The 23275-nt window shown below is 46.9% G+C and overlaps 1 protein-coding gene across 1 annotated transcript in view; it reads right to left on the minus strand.

Annotated features, from left to right (window-relative positions):
- LOC8041502 (glutamate receptor ionotropic, delta-1-like) overlaps nt 1-23275 on the minus strand; it is a 192569-nt gene that overhangs the window by 17598 nt on the left and 151696 nt on the right. The window contains exons 4-6 of the mRNA XM_040206800.2: nt 18372-18578; nt 7891-8034; nt 1754-1954 (exon numbers count right to left, since the gene is read on the minus strand). Coding sequence (XP_040062734.2) covers nt 1754-1954; nt 7891-8034; nt 18372-18578 — 552 coding nt within the window. The remainder of the gene's footprint in view (nt 1-1753; nt 1955-7890; nt 8035-18371; nt 18579-23275) is intronic.

Genomic DNA, 23275 nt, shown 5'->3' on the forward strand with positions numbered 1-23275 from the left:
GCTCTGAACGACGGGCGACAACTGGGGTCGGCGGGTCCGAACTGCCGGTTCTCGAAGCCGGGCAGCCGGGATGTACAATAAACCCATTCGCTGCATTCTCGTTGTGTTGTGTCACTTCATGGGAGACGAGCGAAGCACAGACCGATCGGGCGGCCACATGTGGTGAAGACAACTCAAACTGGTGTCTAATTGACGACTCTAGAATATTCTCTCAACACTTGGACCTATCAATGCTCCCGATGGTCTTAAAAAACCGCATAAAAGAACCAGGGACATGGCACGCAGGTGCACACGGGGACCGCTGAAATCGGGTTCGCCGCCACTCCCAACGGCCCGACGGGCAAACTGGCCGCCCCATTAACAGAGACGCCTCCGCTTGTGGCGCTGAATGCAGTACTATTGTGGCGCCGCCTGGCCATTGCCGGCTGCCTATATTGGTCTGGGGAACAACAACAGCTACGAACTACAATAAAATAATTATATTACAAAGAGAATACTACGTATATGTGAAAACTATAGAGGTGATAAAAGAAAGTTCAGCACATAGCCACTTTTTGTAAAATATAATATGCTCAAGGCTGACCAGGTTTACTACTTTAAACTGTTACAATGGATACATAAAAACGAACTGCACACCACCCCAACAAACAGCGTGAGCTCATATACGCTTCGAGATCCAAAGATAAAAATGCCCACCATACGAACAAATTACGGCCGACAAACTTTAAATTTTGAAATAATTAAAATTCTTAACAATACAGAATTGAACATAAACTATAACACAACTTTCTATAAATTCAAAAGTAAATGCAGAACGCTTCTGGTTGGTGGTGCTATTACATTTTCATTGTGAAGTTTTCTTTTTCCATTTCTAGTTTCTGAATTTATCTTATTCGTGATCTCTATGTGTATTAATTTAGACCACTATTTTCTTTTGGTCAAAGCTTTATATTAGTGACTTACATGAGTGTACATTTCTTTGTTGTTGTTTTATTTTGTCGTTTTTTTCTGCGTACAGCATGCATTACTTTGCTGATGTCCAACGTTAATATGTTCATAATGTGATGTGTCACGCAAGCGGTTTTACTATTTCAACTGATTGCCTGCGTATATTCTAATCTTCACTCTGCTTTGTTGCCTTGTTTTGTTGTCATTGATGGTGCGCTTTGCCTGGCTTGTGCGATCCTGTGATTGCGGCTTCCAGAGTGCATGTGTATTTTCTGCTTAGTTGCAATGTTGTTGCATGTGACTCCCTTATCTTTTTTGCCACGGCTGACCTGTTGGGGGGTAGAGGCTCCGTCAGGCACTTGTGCCTTTGTCTCCGCCCCCATGCGGAAAATATCCGCAAAACAAATAAAGAAAAAAAAAAGTTTGACGTATCGCCTCGTTCGGAACAGCAAGGTTGTTTTGGCTTGTTTTACCGTAGTCCACAATACAAGTCAAGGCCTGGAATACACATATAAGGCCTCAGGGCTGAATACTCTGGTATGTCAAGAGGAAGAGAAATGCAAAGCTTCAATTATTTACGTTAACATCACAGTGACGTGCAGCGTTCCGCCAATCGGCGTGGACATCGACTCGCCACCGAAGTGCAGCTGAATCTAGTTCACGTTTTATTGACCTCCTGACGTCAACGGCGTATTTAGCAACGAAGCTTTGTGCTCAAGTGAAGCAGCTAAATCAGAAACAAAATGTAATAAACCGGAGACAAAAAAATCAGTGCCAAGGCGCATATGCCAGTTTAAGGACGCACCTCGAGTGAAGCAAGTTTGATGGTACGGTTTTGAAGGAAGGCGGACACCCTGTCTCTCAGGACTACTGTTTTGATGGTTCCGTTGGTTATCGTCCAATCCTGGATGTGTTTCATTTTGGTCGTGTTGGCCTCGACGGGAGACAGTAGGAGCATCGTGTAGTTGGCTTCGTCTCTACGGAATCCCCAACTCTCCATGAGGACCTGCGGCAATGAAATTCAGTACATGCAAAGTTCAGCCAAGCTACGGCGGCCACAATGTCCACCCTCCTCGACATTTCAAAACTAAAATGTTAACGTCGTCAATCGGGCTCAAACGTGTATGGGTTTCACCTTTTGACAATAGTTCATTTTCGGTGAAAACTTAAAAGGACTTTGCCTTCCGATACCATCACGCGATGAGTAAGCATTGCGTGAAGTTAAATGGATCACAATAGAGAGTTTTAGTAGATCGTTCCCATGACTCCGATAACGATACCCGATACTCCGCCACCGCCTCCCTTGTGCATGCATAGTATCGTTATCGTGGCTATCGGAGGTATCGGAACGATGTACTAAAACTCTCCATTAACTCAACTATGCGAATTGCAAGTTCGTCTGATTCTTTTGCGGAGGTTTGGGTGACGTTAGAACGCCGAGTTCGGCGTTCTGACGTCACCACAACTCCTGCAAAAGAAGCAGACGAACTTGCGCTCTGCATTACCTGGCAGCTACCGGCTAACGGGATGCAGTTAGGCCTAACATGGACAAACATTAGGACGTGCCAAAGGATGCACGTTTGTCGCGAGAAAGCATCTCCGTTGTCACTCTTTGTGGAAGAGCAATGTGACCGATTCTGCGTGGCCCCTGGGTATTTAACGCGAAATATACTCAGGCTGGGGATCCTTTTGCCGCGCTCACGCTGCTCATATGTCATACAAAGGAGACAGTGTTCACTACAGACATGATGACAGCATCATCTGGGGACACGACTCCAGCATGCAAGCATGTTTGCTTCATACATTTCTACGCTTCGAACATTTCTATAGACAGCTTTTCTGGGAACAATGTCCGACAGGAGTGTCATATAAGGAAGAAACGCGCTTTATATAGTGCCTGCAGACTGTATTTTGTGTGATATATGTTAGCAGTGTGACCGGGGCCTTAAAGGTTTATATTTAAGAGATATGTGCGTGATCCTGCGATTTCTCGGAAAACAGTGAGAACATTGTGCGCAGCCGTCGAAAGTATGCGAACGCCGTCCCAACCGATGCCTTTCCCACCAGAACAGCAACAAACAGCTATTCTGCTGTCACCTTGTTCATATAGCGCATGTCGTATGCCCGCCACAAACCGGGTCATTCGTGAGGGGGCAGATATTTACAGAGGGAATGCGCCTGGCAGCCGCAAATCACTGTTGTGGGAGGGTGAGGTGACGTGAAACCGTCTTTATTGCGCCTTCGCGAGGCCGCTGTTGACTTAACAAGAGCAATGGCGCTGGGGAGGGGTGCGGGGGGGTTAGGGTTGATGTAGCCTGCCGTGTCGAGGTATTCGCAACTCCAACGCCCTATAGGTGGCGGGGCGGTAGTTCCAAGATGGCGGAAGAGACGGGGATAGATTCTCCAGGATATCCCGTGCGCCTCTTCGCTGACGCTGTTCAGCACGCTAAAAATGATTTATTGGTCGACAAATGCGAAGTGGTTAGGGAGGGATCATATTAGAGGTGACGGAGATGCTGATGCACGTTAGGAAAACGAGCATGCTGATATTTAAAAGTTGCAGAAACCTGAAAGTGCGAAGCTTTGTGGTGAGCGAGCGCATTTTAGGCATTGGCCACATTACTGTTTGTGGCAGAATAATTTTGAGGGTGATGAAGGTATTATGTTTGCGCCTTGCCTGGCTATGAGTGCTCTAAAAAGAGAGCCGCGAACGGTGACTGTCAAGCTTCGGAAGAGCAGCAATACACAGTATTGGTGTCTTCGCGTCACAGCCTCTCATACCGCTGCTCACCGTCTCGGTTTTTTGTGTATTGCAACACGTAATCAAACTGCTCTATGGTTTTTGATGAAAAGTTTATTACCGCAGGCTACCGTGCGGTGTAGCATTACAACCGCAAGCTCGCGCTGCGCCTTTGAAGCGCAATTTTCAGTGCGCGCCAGGAGCGTTGCCGTGCTCCATCACTCTAAAAAAAAACAAAAAAAAACAAACAATTGTTGTAGTTTTTACGCCCCTTGTCACATAGTCGAAACTCCAAAGATTCAGTTCGCCGTGCAGCCCACTGACGTCAAACTGATGGCCCCACTTTTTACGAGAGGCTTGATGACGACGCAATATAAGATATTAAACAGCTAAAGTGCGCATCAAAGAGTACCGAAAAACAAAACAAACGAACACCAAGGTTTTGCAGTAGGGCCAAGAAAACCCCAATTACTTCCTTTTTTATTTACAGTAATTTACACTTACTTAAGCTATTTTAATAAGTTGCACAACTCGGGGCTATCAAGCCGCTCGTGAAAGTTGGTAGCGCCGGTTGAACGTCCGTGCGCTGTACGTCCAGCTGAAGTTTAGGGGTGTCGTACGCATTGCAAAAACTGCCTATTAACATAATTAGGGGTTTTATTTATTGCTATATCAAAAAAAATATTTTAATATACCGTGCATTTGTTGTACCGGTGTTATTTGCAACATTGCGGTCCCTCTGGCCAAAACTGCGCGTTCTAAGCTCTCGTCACAAACGGCTGGCTAACACAAGACGCGCTTACAATGCTTCAAGCATTTCTTTATTTGCTTTGTAATGACCTGAAACCAAGTACGGGTATTCTCTATATTTAAAGTGCTTGGAATAAATGGTCACGTTCCTTGTAACGGTCTTAAAACGCGAACCCATTCCCGATTTGTATTGCTTGACATACCGTTGCGCGACTAAATTTCTCCTACTTATGGCAAAAAATAGACTTTCCGTAGTCCGTACTATAAAGTTCTTCATTATTAGTGGGAGCGTTTTCCGTCACGTTGAGCACATAATGAGCTGGCGGCCATGCACAAGACCAGAAATCCGCACCGTATGCGATACACGAAACGTCCCTAATGAAATTGGACCTTCCGGACTTTTGTGCAAGGCTGTTTCAAAGCGGAGCACAAGGATTCCTTTTTTGAACGCGCTCACTTTTTTGATAAAACGGTTTCACGCATCAAGGCGGACAGTCCCTGCCACCATTTCCGTGCCGCCGTCGCCGCTGCCGTCCCCGCTCCTCTGGTTCTCCGTTCGTCCGTGGGAGGGCGAGCGGCGCGCTGGAGTTGCGAATATTGAAGCTGTCTTGGTTAGAATCCAGTCTTCGCAGCGGGTCCATGTTCTGGCAGTATCTCTGTCAGTGTGCGGTATCGGGCTTCGGAGTACTTAGGGGCTTAGGGCACTTTCATGTTAGGTGTTTGATGGTCGCGGGCACTTCGTGGTCTTGGAAACATCTCAGACAAGCGCGTACTCTCGGAGTTTTGTATATACGTGTTTAAACCGCCATGAGGTTGCGCACTTGCTCCAAGTGGTTTGTGCTGGTGTTTTGTTTTTATGTTGTAACAATTTATTCCTCGTGAAATAGACGTTTACAGCATGTTCCAGACCGAGACATCTTGCTTTCCGTTTTACCCTATTCTTTCAACACAGCATCCGTTCTTGGGCCCCCTTCCGCAATCCTTCCCCTTCGCGAAAGTGTATAACGACAAAAATGTACTTTCACGCGCAGCTTCCAGTCGCATGACAACCGTCTGCTAAGTTTGGCTGGCGTTTGTCTCGCCCTCAAAATTTAGCGGATTTAATTGCCTCTACGTACAAAACTCTTGCAGACATTTCGCGTGAAATAATTTTGTCAGGCATGACCCATACAAGCTGCGTGTGCTTTTTTTTTACTGTTTTTTTTTGCCATTTGTTACTTTTCTTGCGGTGATGGGACAGTGCTCTTGAGTGCGCCCCTGAGCACGCCTTATAATTAGGGTTCCGTGGTTTCAAGGTTTATTTTATTTTACTGTTTTAATTTTTTTTTTTTTTTTGGGGGGGGGGGGGGAGGGCTGTTCGGGTTCTATTTGTTCCCATGGGTTTGGTGTTTTTCGGTGTGAATTTTCGGTGCCTGACCGAATAATCGCCGCTTATCGGGATTTGTTTTGAAGAAGCATGCGAAGGGGATTGACCAACTTCCCGGGTACATGCGCGTGACCCGAATGCCTAGAAAACGTCTCGGTACCGATAGGGAAAGAAACGAGATACGAGAGGTTTAAAGAAAGAATTGCAGCCTTCCGGGCAGTTGAGTGGACGCTTTGTGCCGAATTGACACGGGATAAAACAATAGATCGAGATTTTCTTCCCACGAAGCTTGTGTTTTTCTAGTTCAAAAACAGCTTCAATTTGTTTTTCTTGGTAGGCCCCGATTTTGATAAAAATCGTCTCGGTGGTTAATTTTTAAGGTTTATCGGTATTTAATGAAAACACGAATACCTAAATATAATGTCTAGATCTGCCTTTCTCACGGCGAAGGCTTGGAATCGGGGCTGATAGTTACTTATGAATTGCTCTGCTCTTAGTTTTCAAGCGGCGTTTGCACTGACCAGACTGATGTCACCAATCAGTTTGAATACGCCATCGCTGCCGCAATGCATCGAAGCAACACCGCCTAGACTTTAAGGCCTCTCTGCTCTTCCTATGACGTCATGCTAGAGACCAGTCCGCCTAACATCTATATTTTTCAGACGTTAGGCAATGGCAGCGAAGACTATGGCGTAGTTCGTTTCGTCGAATTCTGCTTTCAGTTTGAAGTGATTTCTGACTGAACCAGGAATGATCCGTACGTGCCACTGCGTACTGTGATGTCGAAGAAACGCGCAAGAAACGTGGGCCCTTGTATACCTGCACGGAAAAGATTTGAGAACAGGATGAGTAGGAAATGGTTTCAATTAGGCTTCGTTTTGTTGAACTTTCAGACAGTAATTTTTCTTGACAACTATTGTTCTCAAGAAAAATTATTGCCTGCTGCTGTTTAGTTCTATGTAATTTTGTGTAAGACGGTATTTCTACGTGCCTTTTACAAACTAAACCTCAACTTGTTTAGGTCTACAGTGTTGGAATCCTGCTGCGCACGAGAGCTCATTAAAGGAAAGACGACGACGAACCCCCGCAAAACACGCAAAGATCTGGACGCTCTATGCTCTGTGTACATTTTGACGACTGCGAATTCAACGAATTTGACGACGTATTTGACGACGGGCGCACAGCGTGGGCGTAAAGGCTGGAACTTGCCCGGTGGCTCGGCTCGGCTTCGTCGAGCCGAGTCGACATGACCGGAGAAGCCGGAAACATCGGTTGACGTCAGGCGATGTGGAGAGGAGGTAGTGGAGAAGCCTTGTTTAGTCTAGGGTGCCTCAATGACCTTCTGTTTAGAGTGATGCCACCCTTTGTAGTACCCCATTTCCGACAGCACGCGCTCACGGGGAAAATACAAAGAAATCGACGAAAACAAAATGTCGCCATAACACAGTCAGCGCCATAGACGCGTGCAGGGACACACTCTTTCACGCGCTTCTGAACAAAAAATAAATGTAAAAGTGGGAACAAAATGGCCAAATGTCCCCACCCTAAGCAAAGCGCACATGAAGGCACCCTAGTTCAGTCTAGGTGGTGTTGATCGAGGCAACGTTTCTGCACGTGCAACAAAGCCGCTGGAGCTCTGCGCGTGCACCGCCACCTGCCTCCTGTGAACTAAAGTAATGGCGGCTTCACGCATGCGCCGAACGCTTGGTGAGATCGGTTTATTCGTATATTTGTTTCAGCTGGGAAAACGGGTGCGCGTCCATGGACTTGTTTAAAAAAGCGAACGCGGTGGTCGATTACTCAGCCGCGGGAACCAAGATTGACTGTCAGTGGTTCAGCATTCAGCAGTGTTCACACCAAATGGTACTTACATGGTCGACCCAATTCTCGTGTTCGCCATTGATGTAACTTTCAAATATACCGGCGATGTTACGGCTGGCCCGTTCGACAAGAACCATTGGTACTTATTTGCAAACGAGCAGAAGTAGCTTAGGGGCTCCGTTACTGCAGGCGTCTTTGCGTTTCAGTTCCCGACGACTATGTGGGGTTGTGCATGGAAAAAATGGGGGAGAGAGGGTAGACTTACCTTGAGGTCTTTCCGGTATACTTCATAAAACATGTCTTGGGACGAGTCACACCGAGATCCGTTGGAAAGATTCGGTGTTTTTAGCAATAAATGCTCCATGATTCCCGCTACGAAGTTGGCAGCGTACATTTCGGGATAGGTGTACTGAAACGAACAAAAACCGTCGTGACAGTTGCAGTACGGGAACCAGTATTTTTTGTTTTCTTAAAGACGTTGGGATTTCAAGTCGTAAAGGCAGTTGATAATCATCGATCGAATGATGTGTGGATTGTTCTTACATTTTATACATATACCGATCAGATGCTCATATCTTATATATTTTATTTCGTACATTTATGCAACGTTGCAAAGCCTCACTAAGACATCTCATGAAGTGGATCGATCTCGAAACTGGGAGATGTTATGTTGTATTCGTCTTGTGACATCGTAGCTAGGATATTCCCGAGTTACTTTTTCCCCCCTTTCAACCTTCAATAAACTGGGTCAGACAAACTAGATTGATGAAAAACATTTTTATATACACAAAGTTAGATACCGGTTGTAGCTACCCCTTCATGTGATAATCCCGAAAATTTAGGCACTTATCATTTATAACTTTTTGATGTCCTCTTCAAAGAACAATGTCGCCAGGGTTCTCAGTGAGTCTATCACGCGCTAACAAGTCCACACAGACGTGTAATACGTAAGGAGCAAGCTGCATACATTTTCGGGGAGGGCGAACTGACGTTCAAGATGATTCGGTTGAGAGAAGAACGTCTGTGACGATGTGACGATGTCTTTTTGAGCGAGTGATGAAATGGACCGGAATGGGGTTTGAACCCAGTATCCCTGGGTTCTGCACAGTGTTGGGGGAGATACTCGACAAAAGTATTTAAGACAAGTTACTAAATACCTGCTCCAAAAAGTATTTAAATTACTGCTCAAGTTACTTTCTCTACAAAATTTTTCGAGTAGTTTACAAAGACTCGACTTCAGTGACACCAGAATGCTGTATTTGCAAGCAATAGAAGCAATGAAAACAAAATTTCAGCGTTCTTCTATGCAGTCCCAGTACAATAGAGTGTTTTACTAGATCGTTCCGATATTCCCGACAATGATACCCGGTAACAATACAGTGCATGCTCAAAGGCGGTGGCAAAGTATTGGGTGTCGTTTTTGGAGTCATCGTAACGATCCACTAAATCTCTATAATGAGTAGTATCGTACTGGTGAATGAATGTTACAAAAAGTGAAAAGAGGCCGCTCTACTTATAGTCACATTGCAAAAATTAGCATCTTTTGATGGTTTTCCTTGTTTTTATAAAAGGATGGGGCTACCCTCGTACCTACCACGGTGTTTCCGAGAGTACCAGGTTGGGGAGCGAAAGAAACTGACACTCTTGCCCTAACAAAGTCAGACATAAAAAAAAAAAAAATCTTTTACTGATTTTATTTGGTGGCCACTTGTCATTTCCATTCATTAGTTCCCTTGTTGGCGTTTTGGGCCTGCATCTTTGGTCGTGGTTGGTTCCCTTTTCTCTGTTCGGTCGCTTCCGCTTTAAGTTTGCAATCGCTCAGCTTTGCGCTGGGATGTGTATGCTGATTTTTATTTCCGTAAAAAAACAAATACCATGAAAATGGTTTTCACACATTATAAAATGGATTTTAGATAACGAGTACAAGATACTGACAAACGTAGTTATAATAAAGTAGCAACTACTGTCAATCAAATGCATTTGCAAGATTCCAAATCACTACCAAACGTATTTGAAATGCAGTATCTTGAGTAGAGTATGTGAGACAGGCACGTAGCCAGGATTTTGTTTAGGGGGTTCGGAGGGGGGGGGGGGGGGCGCCTATGACAAAATGCTGTATGAGGGGAATGGGGGAGACGAGGTCCCACAAAAATGGAAGATTTCGGGGGGTGGGGGGGGAGGGGGGAGGGGGTGCCAGGCCCCATGGCACCCCCCCCCCCCCCCCCTGGCTACGTGCCTGAAATTTTGAGATAGGCACAAGTTTTGTTATATAGCGCGAAATTTTACAATTCGGTCACCGATTCCTCGTTTCTAGGACTTCGAGATATTGAAATATTGACGAGAACGAGGGATTCACCGGCTCGTCACTCAGTGGGAAAAGTTTGCAACACAAACCTGAGTTTCAGGAGTGCACGAGACTATTGATTTTTTTGAAGGTTGTTTACGAAGACGTAATGAATGTCGCACAGCCTTTACGGTTTCCCCCGAAAGCGCTGGAGCTTTTTAATAAATCTAGAAATATGACCGTTTTGATCGTTTTGAGTGCATTTTGAGACAATTTAAAGATTAAAATTACCGTATATTCCGGGCTTTTGTCCGCGAGCTATATACGTTTAAAAATTAAAATTTTAGCTTGTGCGGACTATCTACGCGTGCGGACTATACAGGAGTTTTGTTTTTGAAGATCTTTCATTATGACGAGACGTGACGGAATTCGTGAATGAAAGAGTATGTTTTTGATGATTTATGTATAATACAAGCTCTTTTATGAGCTAAAAAAGCAGCCATTTTTCAAGGTGTGCCATGTACGAGATGATTTTCATGTCGAATAAGCACCAGGGGCCCACTATGCACGGCGTGGGGACTATGCACCGGGTGCAGACTATCTAAGCAAAAACTTTTTTTTTGTTGCCTAAATTGACTTTTGCGGACTACACACCGGGTGCGGAATATAGCCCGGGAAATACGGTACTTAGAAGAAAAAAGTGGGGAAGTGAATGGTAGTATACTTACTAGGGGTGTCTCCTATCTCAATTTTAAAACCTTGACGCAAAGACCAACGTCGTTCTATTTGCGTATTTATTTAAATGAACTTGACAGTACTGTTTTCGCTAGATTGTTGGAGCGTTTCGCTCCAACGCCAAGCTCGATCGGCACACTGGTCAAGGTCATAGAAACGAAAGAACGCCGGACTATATTTTTATACAACCTAGACGTCAGGCGTCACGTACTTAAAGTCACCGCGACCTGACTTGTCGTCACAACGCCATGCGACATCAGGACGACGCCTTGACGTCAACGTCGACATCGCCGTTGACAACGTGCGTTACCCGACATCAAGACTGCGTTCTGACGTCATATTGCGTTGACAACGACGACGATGTCAACATTAACGTAGATGACGACGACGACAACGTCACGGGACTTTAAGATGACGGCGTCCTTGTCAATGCGACGTCATAAGGACGCTTGGTGTCAGTTCATCGACGTCGGTGTCGACATGACGCAACTCGACGCCACGAACAGGTCCCGACAACTTCAGGACGTCGACGTTGACGTCATCGTCGACGACGTTACACGACGTCAAGACTTCGTCGTGACTGCGCGTCGACGTTGATGCTGGCGAAGGCGACGACATCACACGCCGTCACGTTAACGTGACGTCATAGCGATGTCTGACGTTGCGTGGGGCGTCGACGTGAACGTCGACATCGACGACCGCGTCCACGTCGTCCTCGACGAGGCGCGCGACGTCATGACCGCGTTGCAACGGCGACGTGATGTCGCGAAACGGCGTCGTCCTCGACGCGACGGAATGTCGCGACGGCCTTACGGCAGCATCTTAGCGTCGTGTAACCTCGTAGTCGACGATGACGTCGAGGCGTCGTCGTAACGTCACGTTGTCGTGTCGTGGTGCTTAGACGCTACCTCTGACGTCAAAATAATAAAAAATACAATATAGCCCCTAAGGGGCTATATTGCCCATATGACCTTCACCTGTATCGTTGCTCGATCGCACGCAGCGAAGGTGGCGCTGCGATCGAAGTGGCTTGGTTTCACCTGATCGCTTTCCACGAGGTGAAACTGAGAGCATGAGCTGAGCCTGTAGCTCGTCCCCTTTGTACATCCTAGTACACTCTACCAGTACCACAGCAAATGCAGTGCGAGCCGCCCCTATAGCTGGCCACCCACTTCATCCAGCCCATACTTTAGCGCCCTCTCGTCATTGACACGAAGCGCGGCAGCCATGAGCGCTCGCTGAGCTCACAACCATCCTCTAGTTCACTTCAGCGGCATCAAACCCCCCCCCCCCCCCCCCCCCCCCCCCCCCCGAGTTTTTGTTCAAGCAAACGGCGCATGCCGCGTGCCATTTGCTTGGCACAACTTTCCGGGGATATAAAGCTGCTACTGGCGCCCGTGCAGTCGTGCTGCCCGAGCGCCGCTCAAAGCTGTACACGCGTGCTCTTTATTTCTTAGAAGTTGCTTGCGCCTCAGTACTCTCGTTCACGTTACACGCTAACAACAAATGTGCAAAATAAAGCAAGAATTACGAAAACGTCGGAAGAAAACAATTGTTAGCGTTTTGATAATGCAACAATATTGATTAAAATGCAATTAAATGCAAAGGTGTAAGCGAGCTGGACAAGAATGACGAAAATAATCTCTGGAGAAGGAAAACAAAAGGGACAAAGGACAAACACAAATCTCCAATTACAGCTAGTTGACTGGTGCTTGACTGAAAAAATCTGCCTAGTCCGGGTATCGAACCCGGAACCTCTCCCGGGTTTGTTTTGTAAGTTCCAATTAACGTGGCCAGGGGGCGCATGGAAGGAGAAATGGAAGAACACAGCGCCCAGGGGTTTCGAAACGTTCTGCACGTAGTGTTACTCGTTACTCGGTATAACCGGTACAATCACGTAATAACTACCACATTGTGTCAAGCTGCCGTTTGGAATTTATTCCGCCTCGGAGTACTTTCAACGAAGAATGAACCAGATTTTGGAAGGAATCCCGGTTCCTATGCCATATGGATGACATCCTAGTCACGGGTGGACACGAGATAGAGCATGAACAGAGGCTAGAGGAGGTTCTCAAGAGCCTGAAAGCAGTTTGTGTCCGACTCAACGACAAATGCGAGTTCAAGCCAAAGTCAGTAAAGTTTTTGGGACACATTGTCAGCCAGAAATTCAAGCCAGACCCACAAAGGGTCACAGCCATCACGAATATGTCAGCGCCAACGACAGTGACCGAAGTGGGCAGTTCATCGGAGTGGCAAACCAAGTGGGACGCTTCATCCTCCATCTGTCCGGAAAACTGAAGCCTCCGCGTGACCTTCTCAAGAAGACAAACGAGTGGACATGGGGCACTCCACAGGAAGCAGCATTCAAAGCAGAGAAGAAAAACAACCAGGAGGTAACAGCCCCAACACTAAATGATCCTCAACAAGACCTTATTATTTCAGCAGATGCTTCATCCTATAGTTTGGGGTCAGTGCTACTACCAAAGGACAAGAAAGGAGACATTGGACAAGTAGCATTCGCTTCTAAAGGACTGAGCATTACACAAAGAGACTACGCTCAGATTCGGAAACAAGCGTATACTGTGACATATGCACGTGAAAGATTCGAGAATTTCCTGCTAGGGACAAAGCTCCACATCCAGACATACCATCGTCCTCTCGTGCCTCTTCTCGGGTCCAAAGAACTGGATGCGATTACAGCCAGAGTTTAATGATTCAAGCTGCGGCTGATGAGATTCTGCTACAGAATTTTACACGTGCCTGGAAAAGAACTCTGGATGGCTGGTGCCCTGTCAAAATCACCTGTTGAACCACCAGACAACATGGAAGAAGAAACCGGAGCCTACGTGCAAGTGGTTCTTCAGTCAGTCCCTCATCCTGTGAGTACCTGGACGAGGCAAAGAGATTGCAAGAGGAAGATATAGTCTCTAGTAAAGTGAAGGAGTGCTGCGAAAAGAGATGGCCAACTAGTAAGGACCAAGTGCCCATCGAAATCACCTCATATTTTAAGAACGACAGCCTCATGGTACATAAAAGAAAACCTACTGGTGAGAGGTTTTCTTGTATGAGATGAGAAAGCAAGTCTTACACAGGCTCCACGAAGGCTACCAGGGTATCACAAGATATCGGAAACGAGCCCAGATGTCGGTTTGGTGGCCGATGTTGTGACAAACTGCCTCAGCTGTGCACTAAAGCGAGTACCAAAAACACAAACGACGATCGGATCTGAACTATCAGAGCGACCATGGAAATGAATTGGCACATATTTGTTCGAGTTGAAAAGAGCACAATGCCTGCTGGTCGTGGACTATTACTTTAGGTATGTGGAAATGAGCAACTGAGACAACCCACTTCAGAAGCAGTCATATCGCATCTCAAGGCAATATTTTCTCGTCACGGAATTCCCGAGATTCTGCAATCAGACAGCGGTCTACAATTCCGTTCCAAGCAATTCGAAGACTTTTCAAAGGACTACAAGATTGAGCACATTACAAATATCACATTGTACCCACTAAGTAATGGGAAAGCTTGGAGAATAGTTAAGATTGTCAAAGACATCCTCAAGAAGTATAAAGATCCTGAGCTTGGCGTACTAAGCCACAGAACAACACCAGGATCTTCTGGATGCAATCCGGCATAGCTTCTGATGGGAAGGCAGTTGCGATTCACACTGCCAGCATTGGCTTTTACATTATTGCCAAGAGTGCCAACTATGAGGAGTTCCGGGAGAAAGACCGTGAAGAGAAAAAGAAGCAAGCAAAGAACTACAACGCGAGACACGGAGTGTGCCGAAAACAAGACCTGGATATCGGCAACGAGGTATGGGTGAGAGACAGCAGAGCAACTGGAACAGTCATGGGAAAGAGACCGGAACTTCTCTCCTACACTATACAAACAGGGTCATGATATCTCCGCGGAAATACACATGACCTGGTTCCAACATCACAGGTGTCTATCAGCAACCGAACACATCCTGAAGCAAGAACTTCAGAGTTGAGTATTCCTCAAGGACAAGGAAGCACCCCGAAGACCAGCTCAGAACGGACCATAAGATAACCCAAAAAATTTGGCGAATGACCTTCTTGTAAGAAAAGAGATATCTAATAATGTTGTTTTGAAAGTTCAAATAAAGGTGGCGAGGGGTGCATGGAAGGAGAAGGGGAAGGAGAACACAGCGCCTAGGGGTCTTGAAACGTTCTCCACGTAGTGCTACTCATTACTCGGCACAACCGGTACACTCATGTAACAACTACCACAGATGAGACGCTACATGAAATGTACTAAATTGTTTTTTTATTCTTTATTTTTGACGCATTTCTTTTTGCGGGGGTGAGCATATGATGAAAGACGCCTATACACCATTTTTATATTTACAAAGTCACATCTCAGCCTGCTATTTTTAGAGGACAGCACACGCTTGTTCGTCGCTTCGAAAAGCGAGCAAAGCGCCCACCGTACGCATGACCGCCGAGGATCGCAAAGGCCAGAAGCTCTTTGTTTACAAAATGCTGGGCTGTAAATATCGCACTGATCAGCATGCGATCTTCACTCTTCAGCATGCACATGTTCGTCGGTTCCGAAAGCGAGCAAAGCACGCGGTGTACGTACAAGCGCTGAAACTGGCACCACGGTCAGAAGCCCTTTCTACATACTACCGTGACTCGAGCATGGTCTGACGCTTCTCATTACAGGCTCGGATCTAAAGGCTGAACTTTGGGGAGCGAAGTTTAACAGCTAAATTTGCGCTGAAAAAATGTATTACAACGCGCCGCCGCGTATTTGTCGGAACCGAACTCTACGCGACAAACAATCGATGAACGCCGCCGTAGCCGATACATGATGTCGAGGCGTCAGTTGCGTGAGCGACTTTATTTGCATGCTAAGAGCGTACTTCAAAACGCTGAAAACCGGATTTCCCTACTAATGCACAGCACCATAAGCAAATAGCGTATTCAGAAAATGCGTCTGAATCTTGCTCCACCAGGCCTAAGTCTATAAAGACAAAAATATGATTCCTCCCACCCTTCTACGCAATGTTCTCCCCTCAACTATCAGCCGGCAGTGTGGGACATCACAAGAATAACCGTTAAAAGATCGGGCAAAAAAAAAAAAACAAACTAAAACTCACAAATCACTGTTTGTAAATCCCCCCCCCCCCCCCTTCCCCTTGCGAGGGAGACGCGAACTTTCCTCTGGTCAAGCTTTGTCCACGTTACCCCAGCACTGGACCCACTAGGGGACAGGGTTGAGACTTTGGTCCGGAGCCACGCAGGAGGGAGTCCCAATTTTCATCTTTCCCGCCTTTCCCCAGCTGCACCAGTTAGTGCATCATTCAATTTTACCTAGATAATTTTCACCAATCTTCTAATCACCGCTTTGTGACTGTAATCCTTTTATCTTCCGTCCTTCCATCGTCGCCAGCGAAACCCAGGGCCCCGGCCAAATCTGTTACCCCTTCAGGGAGGGCAGGGCGAAACCCCGTGCAGCTCAAAACCAAGTGCTCTAGCGTCTCGTTCTCATTATTGCAGTCTTAGAGCCGGACAGGGTGTCATATTGTTAATAAAGTTTGACTCCACCAAATTATGGCAGGCAACACTTAATGTGTCTGTCTCCTGAAATTTAGCCCTATACGTCCTCCTCCTCAAAACTCACGTTCTCGCCTCAAACAGTAAAGAACTTCCCAGTGAATCGTCAAGCACATTTTCCTTTCTTATGTCCTGTTTTTGTGTCCTGTACATTATTAGAGCCGATTTTTCTTGAATTCTTCCCTCCCACATTTTTTTTCTGCCTCTTTCACTTCCTTTTCACTGACGTAGTCTGCTCAACCCCATTTGTAGGTATTTAAAAGTAAGCTTTTGGATTCAGTTTGTTAATTTTATGTTTAAACGTTTAAAGTATAAATACTAGAATACCTTCCGCGCCCACGGCGTATCATCCATTTCGGTCAGCTTTTGTTCAAATTTCAACTTATTAGTTGCCTCTTTGATCTCAACGGTCGACCAGCCCATGTCCCATGCATTTCCTCATTTGGTGTCTTTCCATGTGTTCCCAGTGCCAATCGGCCTACGTTTCTTTGTCAAATCTCTAATCCTGCTTGAACCTCTGATTTCATTGACAGTAACATATTGCTAAAGGGCAGTCCTGGTACCATCACTCTTTTCCATAAACCTCTGACCACGTCATATCTATAATAGTTCTATAGTGCCTTGGGGTTCATGATAGATGAATTTATTTTCCCTTTTTTAATTATATTCTCCTCATTTTCCTCTAGATATTTCCTTCCCTCATTAAGCCAGACTCCCAGATATTTGCATTTGCCTACATGGTCTATTCTATTACAATGTCTTGTATTCTCAGGGGTTCCCTCTTTTGGTCGATAAACGCAATTGCTCCAGATTTGTCACTACTAAAACTCAAGCCCAAGGTGTCCCTTTCCTCTCCACATATTCCAGCTAGTTCCTGTGACGTTTCCTGGTTATCTGCCATAAGTACTATATCGTCCGCATACATCAGTCCTGGTATTACCTGTACATTTTTCCCTCCTTCCATACAAGTCCTTAAACTTATGGTTGCCAGTTATTTTAAGCTTTATTTGAAATCGCAAAAAACGTTTTTCCGTCGTCCACAAATGTTTAAACAGTCCGCGACAGAGCAAAGCAATATTACACGAGCTTCCTAACACCAAATTTAATGCTGAGGAAGTCTCACTTTTGAATCATGACGATCGGCAGTTCCGTCTGCTCTGCACTAAGCACCAAGATGGCGGCGCCCAGAACAATTCAGGGAAACAGAGTGCCGATACTGTAAGCGTAGCTCACTTAGCGGCTCTAGTTTGAACTTGGTTCCAACTTCGGTGCCAGTCGGAAATAAGAGCCAGTTCTTCGACTAGCTCGTGATTCGCGCCGGCCACTGGCCTCTGCCGGTAACGGCGTACGCCGGGCGAACAACAGATCGGCGGCGAACAGCCCGTGCCCCGAGCCTACCCAAAGCACTTGACCTGCATGCGCAGCAACGAGCAACTCATTTGTTCCGAAAAAAAAAAACCTGCGCCATGTACGAAGAGAAGGCTACACATAAATTGTTGGTGAATCCCCAACCCTCATAATATACTTATTCGAAAACTCGAAGCGCCTCATCGCGGCGTAATGCCGTTATGCATTGTCGGAATCAGTGGGAAGCAAAATCCACACACGTTCCGCTCCTTGCCTGCACTTTCCCAGAATGCAGCGCTTGCGGTGACGGATTTGTGGAAGTAGTTTATTGCGGAGGTGCTTAACAGCGAAGGAATGTTTTTTACTTCTCAAGTATAGTATATTGTTTTAGCCGTATGGCTAGCACCCCAAAAGTAGTGCGTTAAGCAGGGCTAACACTATTGTTTCGGGTGGCATCCTTTAAAATAGGGTGTTAGCCAGGTTAAAAAAAGGGTGATCGCGCACTGTTTAGCGTGTTTGCCCCCGGACAAGGGGATATACATAAGGGTGCGAAATTTTTTAGTGTGCTTATTCAACAGATGCAGCCGATTCGTTTCTGCCCTCTTGGTTCCATACTTTGCTATCTTTACAATTACGGAGGTGTGGCTCGAAATACTCCTCAAGGCTCCTTTTGATGCCGTGGGCGCCCACCTTAGAAAGTACCCGGCTACCCTTCAGGACATACATTCAACAATGACATATCGAAGTAAATGCTCTTTCATGCTGCACGTCAGCTGTTTCCAGACACTAACTTACCACGTGGTACTTGCCGTCCAGCGCATAAGAAACTCTCTTCATGCGATTTCTGACATTTCTGGGAAAGCTTCTCAAGATGACGTGGATGAGTTTCTCGTACGGGTAGCTTGTGACACGGGTGTAGTACCAGCTGTTCAAGCCTAAGTCCCAGCCATTGTAGAAGACGAGCAGTATAATGTTGGGATCCATGTTGTTCTCGATGACCAACTGCACAGGTCGGTAAACGTGAGAAGTATAAAAGGTTTGGAGGCTGGTTCACATTAGTGGCGTTTGACAGTGACCGGGTTTGTTGCGATCACTTGTGACCGCTTACGACGAGAATAAAGTTCCGAAATGGCGGAGTCGGAGTATCGCCTTCCTTTTCCTTTCGCCACCAACTCCTTACTGGCTGAGAAGAGGTCACATGCGCCAGATATGCCCAAACGCCTGCGGGAAGGTGGGCCTGCGGAGCGGCAGGTTCGGGGCGGCAAGTATTTTTCGCACTGCGTTCGCGAAATGTAGATGTTGCAATGAATTATGACGAGCAAGAGGCTTCAGTGGACGTTCAGACATTGCGTGTGCCACTTAGATATATGTTTTGGTTACGGCACCGTGGACGCCATGCGTCGTTCCGCACGCGCGACAACCCCCCGAGGGTCGGCGCGAGCAGAGCACAAGCCGGCACGAGCTGTCTCGTGCACTGGCGCCTACCTCCTACGAACCACAACATAGCCTCCTCTAGGGTGCCTTCATGTGCGCTTTGCTTAGGGTGGTGGCATTTCGCCATTTTGTTCCACACGTTTATTTTTATTTTTTGTTTAGAAGCGCGTGAAAGAGCGTGTCCCTGCACGCGTTTGTGGCGCTGACTGTGCTATGGCGACATTTTGTTTTCGTCGATTTCTTTGTATTTTTCCCGTGAGCGCGTGCTGTCGGCATCGGGTACTACAAAGGGTGGCATCACCCTGAAAAGAAGGACATTTAGGAACCCTAGCCTCCTCTGCTCACAGAGCCTGGCAGTTCGACGGCGGAGCCACAGAGTGCCCGGTTGAAGATTTGGAGCTCGAGGATCTGGTAGCACAGAGCATCACACCGCCATTTCTAGGGAAATCTGGACGTCAGTGCACAGCTCCTGCAGCGGCGAGGACACGAAACACACTTGTTCTCTCGGGCCATGTCTCGGGAGAAGTGTTTCGGCGTCTCGCCGCAGCGGGGCGCCAGTCACGTGGCTCTCCTCTCATCCGTTGTCTGCCGCTCCACCTTTTCCATTTCGGCGGCCGGTTCTCGTGGCGATCTGCCAGGCTTTATCCGTATATAGGAGGCTATGATCACAATTATGGCGGCGTCACGCATCGGTGGAGCGCTCAGTGAGATCGGTCTACTGCGTTATGTTTATAACGCGAGTAAAGTTTTAAAGCGGCCGTGAAAAAGCAGACAACACGACAACGACGACGACACAGCGCTGTGTCGCCTAGGGTTTCGGGAGACGCGCGACAGCACATGCGCGGTGAATTGCTGCCTCATATCTTTGCGCCGGTCCCGGCTCCTGCTAGAACGGCGGTCGCTTCCCGCAGTACTTATAGGTAACATTTGAGACCGTTGCGACATTCTGCTCCGCATGCGTAGCCTATTCGCGAGTCCAGCGACCTATAGGGACAGCACAATCGGGCGAACATGGCGGTCTAAAACAGGTCGTCCCGTGCCATGTTTCACCTGAACGCACAACGCTGGGGCATTAGCAGGCAAGAAATGAACTCAAAATTGCTCGCCCCGCTTTTTATCCTCCACGTTTCGAACCTGCAACGATTTGTTGACGTAAGCGAACTTCCTGGGGCTCGACTTTCTTCGAGGAAGCGATGAAAGGACTGCCTACTGTCCTTCCACTGCGCTGATAAACGTTGATAAACGCGGAATGACTGGTTCGCGTGGTTGCGCAGGTTGCGTGAAGGGCAACCTAGGAACAGGCTGATACTATAGTTATGGCAGAGTCACCCGGACAACCGTTCTGTCGCGCAAACCACCGAAAACATGCAATCGCAGAAGCCACGAGAGACGAGCAGAAATCGCGAAAGGACCTGTTCCGGCCAGTTCAGTGTTTTCCCGCTAGGTGTTGTCCGTTTTGCTGGAGTCGCAAATAGTTACTCTAGACGAGATAACACGCTGGCGCTGCTTATCGGGTAGCCACGTAACATTTCAAATTTGCCTTTATAATTCCTAGTTTTGATAGGCATTACTCTTTCGCCATAGGCTTGAAAAGCTTTATGACAATGGTATAGGCGACCCTTTTCTGATACACGGTGCGTAGATTCGATTTCGCAAATACTGCGAAACTCTCGATCTAGTAGTTATACTCAGTTTCAGGGCTTCCGAACAGATGGCGCCAGCGCGCTACTGTGTTCCACTGATCTGTGGTGTGTTCTCTCGTCGTAAGTGATCACAAGAAGTCCCAAGGCACTCGGTCAGAGTCAAACGCAAATCTGTGAACCAGCCTTAGCCATTCTGAACACTCCTGAAGCAGTACTTCGTGCTTTTGAATAATTAATGAAAGGGAAATGGAGAGAAACAAAATGGACGGATTGCGAATGCCGTTTGGAACGGCACAACATAAAATATACGTATCACAAAACGCTTAGCAACAACTGAAGCTAAAGAATGCCGTAGAAAAAATCGCGCACGATTATAAGGAGAAAAATATTGAACAAATTCAAGACGCAAACATTTGTATTCTATGTATGCAAAAAAATTAAACCCAACTACGCTTTTTTGTATTATCGAGTATAATAGATATCTGCAAAATAAAGAGTTGTGATTTAATGCAATTAAATGCAAAAGTGCAAGGGAGCTAAACAAGAATGACGAGAATAATCCCTGGAGAACGCGAAACAAAGTTTCTTCAGTCAACGTTGTAAGAAGTTATGGGGTTCTCCAGCTCGGCCATTCTTTGATTGTTGGCGCAATTAATCTGTTTATTTTTTTTGCACATGACTTAGATTAGCTAGAATCTTTTCAAAAGACTTCAACGGGGGTCGACAACCTTTTGCAACGGCCGGCCAAGTCGTAACGATGCCGACACGAAGAGTTCTCTTCGTGTCGGCTTTGCGACGGCAAGTCACGAATGTGTGCTTGGGTTCGGCGGGGGAAAGGCGGCGGGGGTGCAGGCAGGGCAGGTGAAGTAGAGGCAAAAAGGAAGTGAAGGCGATGAGAGTGTCGGTGTCCGTTAGCAAAACCTCGCCCATGGCATCCGAGAGTTTTACCGCCGCTGGCTGCTCTCCTCAGTCCATTGCATGCGCCGGTAGAGCCTGTTGCTGCTAGGCGCTTCGCGGCGCCCTTAACCAAATCAAACAACACTAAAACAAAACGAAAAATAGCCGCGAATTATCATTATCACCTTTCTCGTTGGTCTACGCAACTTAGTAGCAACGCAAATTGTGCTTCCCACCTCACTTCGCATTACGCAGACCTATGACAAGGAAGACATTGATCGAAAATTGAAAGTTCATCTTTTCAGAACGCGAAAGACGTAACAAATGCCCGTGGACGTAAGTGAAGTTCAGAAAGCTGTTCTCATGCACGACGAGAAAAATATCTTGACGCCTGTCCCGCCGGCCCAGACAGCCCTAGTAGCACACTTCGTCCTGTGGACGTCTTTAGGATGTCCTAGCAACCTAGGAATGTCCTGTGGACGTTCGCAGGACATTTGTGCTGCTTGGGAGCATCCGCAGATAACATTTTGCACAAAATCTTGAGTTCTGAGGTATCGCCCAGCGGAACAGCGCAAAGACCGACGCAGCGAATAAAAATTACAGATCAACAAAGGTCGATTTACCTGTCTCTAGCCTGATGATGAGAACAACGAAAATGCAAGATCATGCCGCGGGCTCGCACTTCACAGCGTGCTTTGAGGCGATTCTGTTCTGTTTCTGCTTTAGTCATAAGCGCCGCATGCGGAGATCTAAAGAACTGGATCGATTCACTTTTTCCGCTTAACAGCCGAGGGTTTGGACAGGCCGGAGTAGAGCGCGTGAGAAATCTCGGAGGCCACGCCTAGCCTAGCTTAGTCGAGCTTCAGCAGTCTAGGTGGTGCACGCTACCGCCCGAACTGCAGCACCATTCTTAATCCATTCATGCATCCAGGCAATCTAACGGTTCTTGAACGTTGTTTGGACGGGCTGCGTAGCTTTTTTGTATAAACGTAGGAAAATAAAAGGTGCCAACTAGCTCAACTGATTCCACGTTGAACGTGTGAGTGATACTTCGCTCTTTTGGCGTGTGACCCACGCGCGATGGCCCCTTAAAAAAAAGAACGGCGGCCCATCCAAAAAATCGCAGTAGAAAGACGTGGGGTTTAAAGGGATACTGAACCAAGGAATTTAGTGTCCATAATAAGTGACGCACGTTCTTTCCACGAGCTAGCAGCCGCCGGTGTGCGCGAGCACACGCAACAAAAATGACGTCACAGATCTCCATTCGTGGTTGAGATGACAGTGAAATGTATGGGCTTCGGACCAAAGGAGAATAAAGACAAGTTTTTCCTCTACACAGTGGTGCCTGGTGTAAAAAGTAAGCAATGAATTGGTCTAACAAGCACGTAGCTTTCACTTGTAGAAATGAAAAGCCTATCTTTATTCTCCTTTAGTCCGAAGCCCATGCATTTCAACCGCGAATGGAGGTCTGTGACGTCATTTTTGTTGCGTGTGCTCGCGCACACCGGCGGCTGCTGGCTGGTGGAAAGAACATGCGCCACTTATTATGGGCACTAATTTCTTTGGTTCAGTATCCCGGGGTTTTCACTTCATGTGAAAAACGCAGCGCAGCACAGGACGCTGCACAGATTGCCGTCTGCCGTACACAGGGACCTATCGCGAACGTAGGCAGGCAACGTGGTTCTCGTACGGTTGTAGCAGCAGACGACGGAGCAGCGACCCTCA

The sequence above is a fragment of the Ixodes scapularis genome, unplaced genomic scaffold (assembly GCF_016920785.2).
Source record: "Ixodes scapularis isolate PalLabHiFi unplaced genomic scaffold, ASM1692078v2 PGA_scaffold2__306_contigs__length_199485367, whole genome shotgun sequence".
NCBI lineage: Eukaryota > Metazoa > Arthropoda > Arachnida > Ixodida > Ixodidae > Ixodes > Ixodes scapularis.